The 11,720-nt window shown below is 34.5% G+C and overlaps 1 protein-coding gene across 1 annotated transcript; it reads right to left on the reverse strand.

Annotated features, from left to right (window-relative positions):
* Positions 1–379: 379 nt before the first annotated feature.
* Positions 380–7,783, reverse strand: LOC133859239 (T-complex protein 1 subunit zeta 1). The gene is made up of 15 exons (XM_062294570.1): positions 7,503–7,783; positions 7,354–7,417; positions 6,624–6,759; positions 5,665–5,816; positions 5,372–5,419; positions 5,120–5,212; positions 4,311–4,417; positions 3,580–3,694; positions 3,410–3,496; positions 2,988–3,192; positions 2,716–2,810; positions 1,636–1,704; positions 1,430–1,537; positions 1,215–1,333; positions 380–755 (listed from the first exon to the last, which is right to left on the reverse strand). The coding sequence occupies exons 1-15, from the start codon at positions 7,634–7,636 to the stop codon at positions 680–682; spliced, it is 1,608 nt and encodes a 535-aa protein (XP_062150554.1). The 5' UTR covers positions 7,637–7,783; the 3' UTR covers positions 380–679.
* Between the last annotated feature and the right edge of the window lie 3,937 nt (positions 7,784–11,720).

The raw sequence follows: 11,720 nt of genomic DNA on the forward strand, positions 1-11,720 counted from the left end.
GTGCTCACCAAGTGACAAATTGAGCCACCTCCAGCCTGCATTCACCCCCACTCTCCCCAGCTCCGGCTCTCAATCTTGATTGACAGTGGAAAAATTCTCCTTAAATTGCTTTGTATGTTCCTTCTGTCTGGTGGATTTTTTTTTTTTTTTTTTTTTTTCTCAATCTTTCTTCCGTGCCAAAGAAAAATAAAATATATTGATGAATGCCTTCGCATGGAATCATTTCACTGCCTGCCGACTTCGACCTGAATCCCTTACTCTAATCGAAAAGGGTTCCAAATCTAACAACATCAAATAATAGAGAATTTCTAATGGATTGCACACGCATGCACATATGCGCAATTCATCAAGGGCCTGAATGCAAGTAGAAATAACGATCGTCTGTTTAATGTTTCTTTTCAAAATGCCATTAAGACAATAAAAAGGTCATCAAAAGCAAGAAATGTCCATAAGACATTCCTCGTGACAGGTCCCCATTACAACTGCGAATCTTGAGGAATACCGATAACAGCACATAGCGCGCGCACCAAAAAAATCCCATGTCAGATGCAAATGGAGACTCCCTCAATAACGATCCTCTAAAAATAAGACCCCTCTTTTCACAAAAAGTAGGTTTCTCACATTCAGTTGAAAACTTCCACATTAAAAAAAAAAACCACATCCTCAAGAATATCACGAGCTAAGTTGGCTTCCGCATGTTACGCCCAGCACGAATTACTTCATCCACCAATAGCAACTGGGATGCAATTACAGGCCTGCAAGCAGAGTAGCATACAGCATTCACCCGTTTATATAAAACCAGAAAACATTAAAGCAAAGACACAAGTTTTTTTTGACAAGTAATCAAAATATCAATAAAAGCGCAAAAGATGCAACCCAAGTACAGAGAGAGTATACAAGAGATAAAAGCAAAGACAAAAGATTTGATGATTTGAAATTGGAAGAAAGCTTGGGAAAAAGGATTTTCCAAATGCTTCCTTTAATACATGTGCCATCATGATGGTAGTGGAGAGGGCTACTCTTCTTCTTAAGTTTAAGTAGCTCATGAGATCAAACAATGAGCATCAAACTAATAGACTGTCTTTATCAGAAAATAAGAGGTTAAGAGAGAGAGAGAGATGCTGAGTTTATGAACTAAACAAATTTAGCAGAAAAAGGTTAACACTGAAAAAGTGAACAATAGCATCAAAATTCAAATAATGGTTCCCACATACCCTGAATTTATGATCTGGCGCTTCACCGAGTAGTTATCAAAAATACCCTCCATGTGGGGGTCAATAGGTTCTCCTGTGTGCTGGTTTAATCCCACGATATTCCCTCGGTCATGCTCTCCCTGAACATCCAGATGGCATGACAAAGCTCAAACATGCTTAACTTCCCCTCTTCTTTAATAAAGGAGCATAAATAATGAGTTTTAAAGAAAGTATACCGTAAGAGAAATGATAACATCTTGAGTGTCAAGCCCAGAGTTCTCAGCAAGTGTCTTGGGCACCACAAGAAGAGCATTGGCAAAAGCTTCAACACCAAGTTGAGCACGCTGATCCAAGTTTGTAAACACCAGATATGTTTAGAAAGATAATCAATGCTTACAAATATTTTTATGAGCACTGAAAATTTTGGGAGACATTTTGTTACCCCTTGAACAGTCTTCTTTACTTCGTTCATTAGATAGTGTCTAGCTGCAATTTCAAAAGCTCCAGCACCCTGGACAAAAGACAAGAAACATACCTCATCATCTAAAACAAACAGTAGCAGAATATGTGAGCCACTTTTTCAAATACGGTAGGCACTGAGGTAGGTATGAGCTAAAGCTTAATCGTACAAAGCAAAACCATATAAAAAATATGAAAAAATAATTTATGTTTAACAGCACAATCAGTAGCTAAACAAGCAATTAATCCAGCATTTGTATTAGTTGCTGATTTGTCCTCTTCCTTTTTCCTGCTCCCTCTACTTCACTCATTGTCTCTAGAATGGTGATGGGAAATAACAATCCAATATCCAAAGCATAAACAGCAAGTACCAAGTGCCCAGTTAAATATATAACAAGAATAATAATTAAAAAAGATTGCCAAAACAAAAAGGAACACTCTCCTATTACGCACATCTAACCAAGAAAGACTCAATCTTGTTACAACCTAGCCAATTCATATTCCTTGCAAAGAAATTGTAAGTAAAAATTACATTGCCTTTTAGTGACTGTTCTTTCATCATGTATATAATCAAATCTTAGGCATGAAAACAGAAACCTAAAAACCACATTGTAATTTTCCCCATTTAAACAGGCCATATCAGACTATCAGTCACCTTGTTGCAGGCTCATTCTGATAAAACTCATGGTCCAAGCTTTGTAGCAAATGCTATTAAACAAAACTTATGTTAAGACACAAATTCGATTTTGCTTACACAAGACCGTTTTCCATCACATTTATGTCTATTTCTTTTCAGTTCTCAACCTATACCAATGTGCATATTTTGTGCCTTCCAAACTTTTAACTTCAAGAATGAAGACCATTTCTAACTGTAGAAAGAGGCATTGTACATTGCACAATAAATATTTTAGTGTTGTTCACTGCACATGCTAGAGTTAATTGTAACAAGGACATTAGGATAAACATTATCGAGGAAACTAATAATAATTGTCTACTGAATCGGTATTGTAGAACTTTCATAAATTTCATACAAATTCAAAGAAATTCTATTGAGGAAACTCACTAAGACAACAGATTCATCTTCAATAGTATTTTTTACTGCCCTCAAGCCATCACGAACAGCATCCTTTATTTGGGCAATTGTATGGTCGTTAGGCCCTGCAACATTATAGGTGGCAATGAGGATTGAATCACAACTGAATTTACCAATGGCAATAAAACTATGCATCTCAACAAGTAGTACCAACAAATGTCACTACAATAGCCTCTTGGTCAAGTGGTTGCATAATGACAATAATCTCTACTTTTCAAAAAGCTGCAAAAATAGTCTAGTACCTTTAATTAAGATTGTACAAGAATAAGGGTTCTTCACATTTTCAACAAATGTATACTTCTCTTCTCCAAGGATATGCTCATAGACTAGTCCAGCCCAACCAAGGCAATCAGGAGTTAAATCATCTAGAGAATTTACAGCCTCTCCTCCACAAGCCAAAACCAACCGTTCCATATTTCTCCTCTTCGCTCTCCGAAGGGCAATTATCTAGAAAACCAGTGAATTAGAGAATAGAAAACAAGGTAAAGACTCGCTTTCTTGCTTGCTTACATTTATTTGAGGACTGAATTTGACAAGTGGTCATGATTGGTACTAGCATAGGATAACTTTAAAACTAATAGGGGCCAATCATCTGACAAATGATATGAACACCTAATTTATGAACCAATAATAAGAAACAAAACATCAATGGTCCACGACTTACCCCTGCCCTTGCAAGAAGGTCAAGCGACGGGGGATCAATTCCCTTTTGATTAATGACAACAAAGTTATTGTCATTACCAGAACAAACCTGCATGCAACCTCAGATGTTACATGACAACACTAATATGCTGCATACGATGTAAACAAAAATACATATTTTGAAGTAACTACCTTATTTTTCAGTTCAATGATTTTTTTAACTCTTTCATCAACTTGACGCCTTTCCGCTGCAACCATGGCCTCCCTTTGCTCTGCATTTGAGTAGAAAAAGCCTGCATTTATTTCACTGAGAGGAAAACGATTAATATAATGATATCCACAAACAATATTTATAAGATCAGGAGATGCTAAGTTCAGGTACAGCTATTTCTAATCCTTATTTATCAGGATAAATTGTTTGAAAGATGGAGAATAAGTACACTTAAAAGAAACATCCAATTGACAAGCTGAGATAACATTGAACATAAACATAACCAGCACATGCAGTGATCATCATCCAAATGACACTGCTCTTCTCAGCCGGTGCTAGTAGCTCAAAAACTAGAGGACGAAATCAAGAGTTCAAATATTAACTCCTATATCATCCACCATTAAGCATTGTATGTGTGCCCATAACCTAGTAAAACAAACAAATGTCCATCTTATATATGGGTAAATACATAAATAATACGTACATACGTACATACATATACAAAAGTTTTTACGTACATTTTTTTTTTTTTGATAAGTAGTTTTTACGTACATATAATATATGTAAAGAATGCAAACACTAAACACATAACAATATTGAAATAAAAAAATTAAAATCAACCCCCCACATGTATCATCTCATTTCCTTTCTTAATTGAATATGCATGTCCATATTTACCTTTTCTCATACTTGTAAAAAAAACAAAAATTACCTTTTGTCATACTCCAAAGAAACATTGGATGTCAAGATATAACAATTCTCAGCTCGCCGCTTCATATCAGGATGTCTGGAGCCATGATCAAGGACAAGACCCTCAACCTAGAAATGAACATAAGCTTAAACAAGAAACTTAGGACAATGAAAGGTAACTCATGAATATAACCAAATCTACTGTTAAGCTTACACCATACAAAGAAAGCATTCAGAACTTAATGGTAAAAGTGTAACGGAAGCTTTATCGTGACTGCAAAGTATCTTCCTAAGGAGTAAGGACTAGAAGTTAGAAAGGACGATGGTAGTGAATGAAACATGTAATCCCTGGCAATGAGCTCAACCACCAAAATCATAGATGCATGGTAACATACTTTCCTGAGCTTTTATCTATATTCCTGAGCTTTAATCTATATTGACAAAATTGTAGTCAACATTCTTGCCCATCCAAAGTAAACCATGAATGTCATTACAGAGGAATAGAGTGAATCCAAAAATACATATGCTTTTAAACACAAATTAGAAAGCAAATGACAAGAAAGCAGTCAAACCTAAACCCTGAACCCCCCCCCCCCCCCCCCCCAAAAAAAAAAAAAAGTTTTAAAAGCAGCAGGTAAAATTGTTGATTCACACAAGCAATCAAGGTTCTAGCATATGTAGTAGGTTGATAAAATAGAACTTCCTTTTTGGTAAGTATACAGTACAAATATTCACAACATGAGAACAAAAGACTTTATTGAGTTATTCTCATAGAATTGAACTGTATTCATTACCAAAAATAAGACCAACAATCAAAAAAGATAAACATACCAAGCGTGTGTCTACGTCAAATTTATGCCGCATGTGCATAATCTCCACCATAAACAGATCAATGGATTCCTCAGGGTTGCGAATGCATAACACCTGGCAAATACAAAAGACAGTTTACCAAACACCAATATGCAAAGGTCAAACACAAACTCTTACTGCATATGCCAGTTAACAGATGAAAAATTGGAGCTAAAATAGACTAATAAGCAGTCTCATGCAGCCATAAATACACTTCGACAGCGTCAAACTCACCGCATTAACAACTATTTCAGTCAATTGATCTGCAAGTGCTTCATACAACTGTAGACAGAAGAAAATGTCAGAATCACACCATAAATAATGGACTTTTTTTTATAGTTTAATACAACTCATAAATCCATTATGGGGGAAGGAGATGCCATTTGATCTAAAGAACATTTGTTAAACAATGGAGATTATCTTGATAAAATTATTTTATCTAGTTTTTGCTGAACAAAAATAAAGAGCTAAGATCCACCTTGTCCTTTCCAACATGAAAATTAAAGAAAAGAGAAATTACAGGTTACCTTTGTTCTGAGAGTTGTCCTTGCTACCATTTTCAGGATCTCTTTGTCAGGCTCATCACCCATAATCACAGGAGTCTTAAATTTTTCAAGAAATTGGAGAGTTGCTCTTTTAGCAATCTCAAAACCATCAACCAGCATACGGGGATGCATTCCTGGTACAAGAATAAGTCTCATGAATATAAATTATGTAGACACAACCAAAAACAAAATTGAAATAACTTGTTTTCAGCTTTTCTTGTTGGAATAAGTCTAATGATTTTCTTGTTGTTGATTTTCTGAAAAATAATGTTTCAGGAATGAAGAGAAGCATTGTATTGATATAGCCATCTAAGTTTGCATATCGTTAATTTTGAATTAATAAATTTAAATTTAGGTACTTCAGAAAATGGAAGCCATCAGAAAAATTTGTTAACGATGGTAGCATTTCATGAAAAACTGCTTTGAGATCAGTTTTTTTATTGATGGACAAATACAACACATTCTATTTGTAAATGGTACATGGTACCACAATCTGTGTATGTTAAGACACAACACCACATTGTTAATTATAAAAATTCAGGCATGGATTAAAAATAATAATAAAAAAAAAAAAAAGGAAAGAAAGATATCATAACTGTTTATGTTTAAAAAATACAGAAAGAAAGTCCTTAAAAATGTAAAGTATTTATAAGGGTGTTTTGGGAAATTTGGTTACAATACGATTCCATTCACCAACGTATTAGACTGTATGAAATAATGGAATACATATTTAGTGTTCATTCTATTCTAGTGTTACAACCAAACTAAGGAATAGGAATAACTATTCCATTCCAGCTTCTTCTATTCCCTGTAATAGTTATTCTCTTTCCCAATAGAGTACCAAACATGCCATAAATCTCAATATAAAGAACCAAAAACAATATTGCATGTTTTAAATGACAGAATTCAATGGTGAGTTTACTCTGATTGGCACCACTGACCTTCATCAATGTACCGTTCTGACTGTTTCATAAGCTCGCCGATAAAGAGCACAGTAGAAGTCGTGCCATCTCCACTTATATCATCTTGAGCAACAGCCGTCCTTGCAATCATGATAGCTGTAGGGTTTTGAATTTGCTGTAACCATTGATCAAACATCAAGCAACGAACCAATAGTAGAAAAATACAGGCAGGCAGCAGCATGACTATTACATTAAGCAGTAATTTGTGCATGAATTTTAAACACATGTTAAGCATCTGAATTAGACTGTGGTCGGGTTGGGTCAGTTCTGTTAATGTATAAACCCTATTATAGTTGGCACTTTCATCCAGCGCAGTAGTTCTTTACCCTAAAGAAATCAGGTTTTTAGATATGAACTTCCAGAATAGCTTGGAATTAACATATTGTCTGTTTCTATAAAAAGAAAAACACCAAAAAAGAAGCACATAACGGCCCATAAGGACTAATCTGTCAAATAGAGTCAGTTTCATCTAGTAAGTAACGAATGTGGTACTTAGTACCCATACAACTCCTTCACAATCCACCAACGTGGGACTTTAACATTCTGAGGTATCACACAGTAAATAGAACGAATCTCAATCAAATTTAACATAAAAAATGCAACAGTGCAGTGCTAGTACCACATGCTGCACAGCTGGTACCATAACTTGAAGAATCGAAAAGATCTAGGGTTTACGAAAGAGACAGAAAGAAAGAAATCGAGTACTGACCATTTCTTTCAAGAGAGTGTTTCCGTCTTTGGTGAGCTTGATATCACCGGCCCCACCAACAAGCCTTGAAAAGGAAATGCGAGAAAATCAGAGAGTAAATCGGAGAAAAGATATAGACACAGAGAAAGAGTAGCATCATATAACTATACATCTTGATGGTGCCTTTGGGACCGAGGTTGGTCTTGAGGACGTCCTGCAAGCCCTTGGCGGCATTGATGTTCATGTGCAGTGCGGCCGATTTGTTGAGCACCTCCGCGTTTGGGTTCAGCACTCTCAGCGACATCTTCTTCCGCCTCGGTGAACCAGAACGGTTGCTTTCTAGAGAGAGCGAGAGAGAGCGATGTGGTTTTGCGTTTACAAAAGTGACGGAACTACGGTTAGAGACTGAGGAGGAGAAGAAGAAACAGAGAGTGGGCGGTTTTAGGGCTTTCCGGAACTTCGATATTTTAATGTTCATTTCTAGCGAGATCCCTCCAGAATTAGACCGGGTCGGGTCGGGTCTTGATTGGGTCTTAGCATGCCGGGTTAACAATGATCCGATTTGCGGATGTAGATATTTGTAATATTTTTAGCCGTATCTGCAGAATGCGGATATCATTTTTAGATATCTGCATTCGTGTCGTATTTTTAGCAAGCATTTGTGTGGTTATCACGGTTATTATCATCAATCTACATATTTAGGTACTAAACTTTTTGGGCTTATTTTAGTTTTTTAAACATTCTTTGGATCTCTATTACGACATATTTTAAACAATTTTAAAAATAATTTGGGCCAATTTTTAGGTTTTTTGGCTTGTTTAATTTTATTTTTTTTAAAGCCCTAATGTTTTGAAAATATTTTGATTTTACATTACTTTTGCTTTTTTGCCAAAGTGTTACGCACACGAGAAATCAACAAACTTAAACCAATGAATTAGTGAACTATGAAGACAAAAACTAAAAACAATATAAACATAACTTATATCTAATACAAAACGATATCTTTTTGGTATTAAACACCAAAAATAATTTATTAAATATAATAGAAAAAATATATTTTAACCCCCTAAACTATCATTTATTTTTCACTTACGTCTCAAAACTTTAAAAAGTGGCATTGGAGCCTCCCATACTACCACCGTGTGTCAAATTAGACACTTTTACATTTTTCTCTCCAAAATACCCTTAAAGTTATTAAAAAATAACCACTTTAAAAAAATTAAACAACAAAAAAAGAAACAAACTGAAAACACCAAAAAGGGTGACCTTCTCGTATTAGCCCCCTTACCCTTTTTTTTTCCTTTTTTTTTTTTTTTTTTTTCCTCAAATGGTTATTTTTATATATTTTTTAATAACTTAAGGGTATTGTGGGAATTGGGGAGAAAAAAGTAAAAGTGTATAATTTGACACTTGATGGTAGTATGAGGTGTCACAATGTCACCTTTTAAAGTTTGGATACGTAATTCCAAAATGAGTGATAGTTTGAGGATTAAAGTATATTTTTCACAATATAATATATATTATATATAAAGGGTATGAGGGTGCAATTATTCTTAAAACTGTTATCCACATATGCTTATGCGAATTGTAGTTTTGTTAACCTCATCTACATTCGCATGTACGCATAGTAAATGCAGGTAGTTCTTATTCACCTGCATGTACACCCTAGTGTTAAAATCGTGTCAAAGTGAGTGTGTTTGGTAACAAACTTCTCTTCTTCTTCTTTCATTTCTATAAAATTAAAATTAAAAAAAAAAAAAAAAAAAAAAAAAAAGCAAACAAAAAAAAATTAATATATTTTTTTTCTTATTATTAAAAACTTTTTCACTTTTATATTTTTAGTTTAATATATTTATTAAGAGTGACACGTGTTGCCATTTTATTGGCGCTATTGTGACATATAATGGAATATGTCATATTTTTTAACGAAATTTTACTCTAGGAAGTGATTTGTAAATTAAGCCAACTACATGGACATCTGAATTACTTTGATACCACTGTGAGCTATTTGTAAATTAGGCCAACTGCGTAGATTGATGATGCATTTTTCACTTTCTTTTATTTTTTAGTTTTATATAATTATATTTTTTTATTAACAGTGACATGTGTCATCATTTTATTAATGCTGACATGGCAAATTAACTCCGTTAAGTGTTTTGACAAAATTTGACTAGAGGAAGTGATTTGTATTTTTGGCATACCACAGAGACCTCTGAATTCATTTTGATACCATAAAAAAGTTAATTGTAAATCAGGTAAACCACATTAACTAATTTTGCATCCCCCCCCACCTTTTTTTTTTATTATTTTTTTATTTTACTAAGAGTGACACATATCATCATTTTATTGGTGTTGACATGAACATTAACGAAATATGTCAAGTGTTTTGGCTCTAGTGACTACATTTTTATTTTGGCATGCCCTGATGATCTCTAAATTATTTTTATACCGCAATGAGCGATTTGTGATTTAAGCCAATTATAGGGACTGAGTTTGCATTTATCCAAAAAAAAAATTCACCCCTTTATATATATATATATATAGTTTTTAAGAAAATAAGGGTATTATAAAGAAAAATGACATTTTTGGCACACTTTTGTAGTTTGGTGGATGACTTTAACACACTTGAAAATTCATTAGGCTATTTTAAAATTGGCTATTAATTGAGAGAATTTTTTATATTTTTCTCTAAAACTAATTAAACGTAGATGACCAATCATTTTTTTTTTTTTTTTTTTGAATGTAGATGACCAATCAAACTTAAAATCCCTTTGATTGGTGATGAGTCATTTGAGTTCATTTAAAGGATGGGATCATTTTGGTCTCAAGTGGGTTAATCACATGAGTGCTAAATATATGTTTACACTCTTACGTAGCATTGAAAATTATTATTTGATAAAAATAACAAATGAAAATACACGTAACATCCAACAATAATATTTACCACTACATCAGAAAAGTGAACAATTAAAAATAAGTGTTCATGAATACTATGCATTGCATTTCTCTTAGCACATCTCATTCTACGTTGCGTACTTTATAATAAAGCAAGCACTTGAAAATTAGGAGTACCATGTATTGCATTTTCGCTTACATCTCATTATATGTTGCGTACTTTAAAATGATTTTGTGGTAATCACAACAGAGAGCCCCTTTTATCCGGACGTGGTGTAAACCCTAAAATTTATAGCATTTAATAATTGTTTGAAACGTCGGTTTCAAATACAATATAGAATACACGCGAAAACACAGAATCAACAACCCATCGTTTGTCATCAACTAAAGGAGTATTCATTTTCCTCCTCCTCCTCGGAAACTACCAAATCCACCCACACCATCCTCCGAAAACGCTAAACCCCATAGCCTTAATCAACCAAAGCCACCACACTGCCTGCTCCTCTGCATAAAGCCCCTAATCGTGATTTTGTTTGTCTTTCACTTTCTCTCGGCTTCACCTAAGACCAATTTGTCATCAAAATCAGTCGTAGATACTGCTTTGTCTGAGTAATCTCAATTCAATATTTTTAGTCGTTGAGCTCAATAACACTAGTCATCTTGATTTTTCTCGTCTAGAAAAACAAAGCAAGAAACATCCTTGATAAGATATTTTTCGGTTGATCTCCTTCTTGTTCACCTTCATGTCTGTTTCAATTTTTTTGCATCTGTGTTTGAAACATTTTTTGTCTCAAATTTTGGTTTAAAGGGAGTTTCCTACAAAGAGAGAGAAACATCCATTTTATTGTGTCCAGGAAATTGTTACAAGCCTTCGAGTTTTGAACTCAAACTAGCAATTTCATATGGTTCCAACATATTGTTCTGATGCGTCTCTTGAGTGGGGCCTTGGCAATCGGTGGTAGCATTGCACAGCGCAGAGGAATGAAGATGGTATTCTATTTACAGAATATATTTCAAATAGGGTGTTCTCTTGATTGATGTGTTTCGGATGTCCATTTTATTTTGAGAGAAGATTCGTGATCAGGTGTTTTCGACTTAAACTATGTTGGTGTAACAAGCTAGCTTCTGTGGCTTAATACTATTGGAGGAAGGACGTGCTCACTCCAAGAAATTCGCTCATTAGCGTCGACCCTTAGTGGACACTAATAAGTCGACGTTGAAAGACCGACGCTAATGCTCATCTGCCGATCATCAGCGTCGACCCTTAGGTCGACGCTGATGATCGTTTATTAGCCTCGACTAATGCTATTTTCAGTCGACGCTAAAACTTATACCACATTTATCATGAGTTGACGCTGATAATAGACTATTAGCGTCGACAACAATGTCGACGCTAATAGTCTATCATCAGCGTCGACCACTGTGGACGCTAATAACCTAAAAAAAAAAAATTAAAAAAAATTAATACCCCATTAGCATCGACAAATAACCTA

Source organism: Alnus glutinosa, chromosome 2, assembly GCF_958979055.1.
Source record: "Alnus glutinosa chromosome 2, dhAlnGlut1.1, whole genome shotgun sequence".
In the NCBI taxonomy this organism is placed as follows: Eukaryota; Viridiplantae; Streptophyta; class Magnoliopsida; order Fagales; family Betulaceae; genus Alnus; species Alnus glutinosa.

Excerpts from the sequence above, each read along its gene's own strand:
- LOC133859239 (XM_062294570.1), bottom strand. The coding sequence starts at position 7,636 with ATGTCGCTGAGAGTGCTGAACCCAAACGCGGAGGTGCTCAACAAATCG. Across the intron at positions 3,193-3,409 it reads ACCTTCTTGCAAGGGCAGGG|ATAATTGCCCTTCGGAGAGC; the intron begins GTAAGTCGTGGA and ends CTGGTTTTCTAG. Across the intron at positions 756-1,214 it reads CGCCAGATCATAAATTCAGG|GCCTGTAATTGCATCCCAGT; the intron begins GTATGTGGGAAC and ends CTCTGCTTGCAG.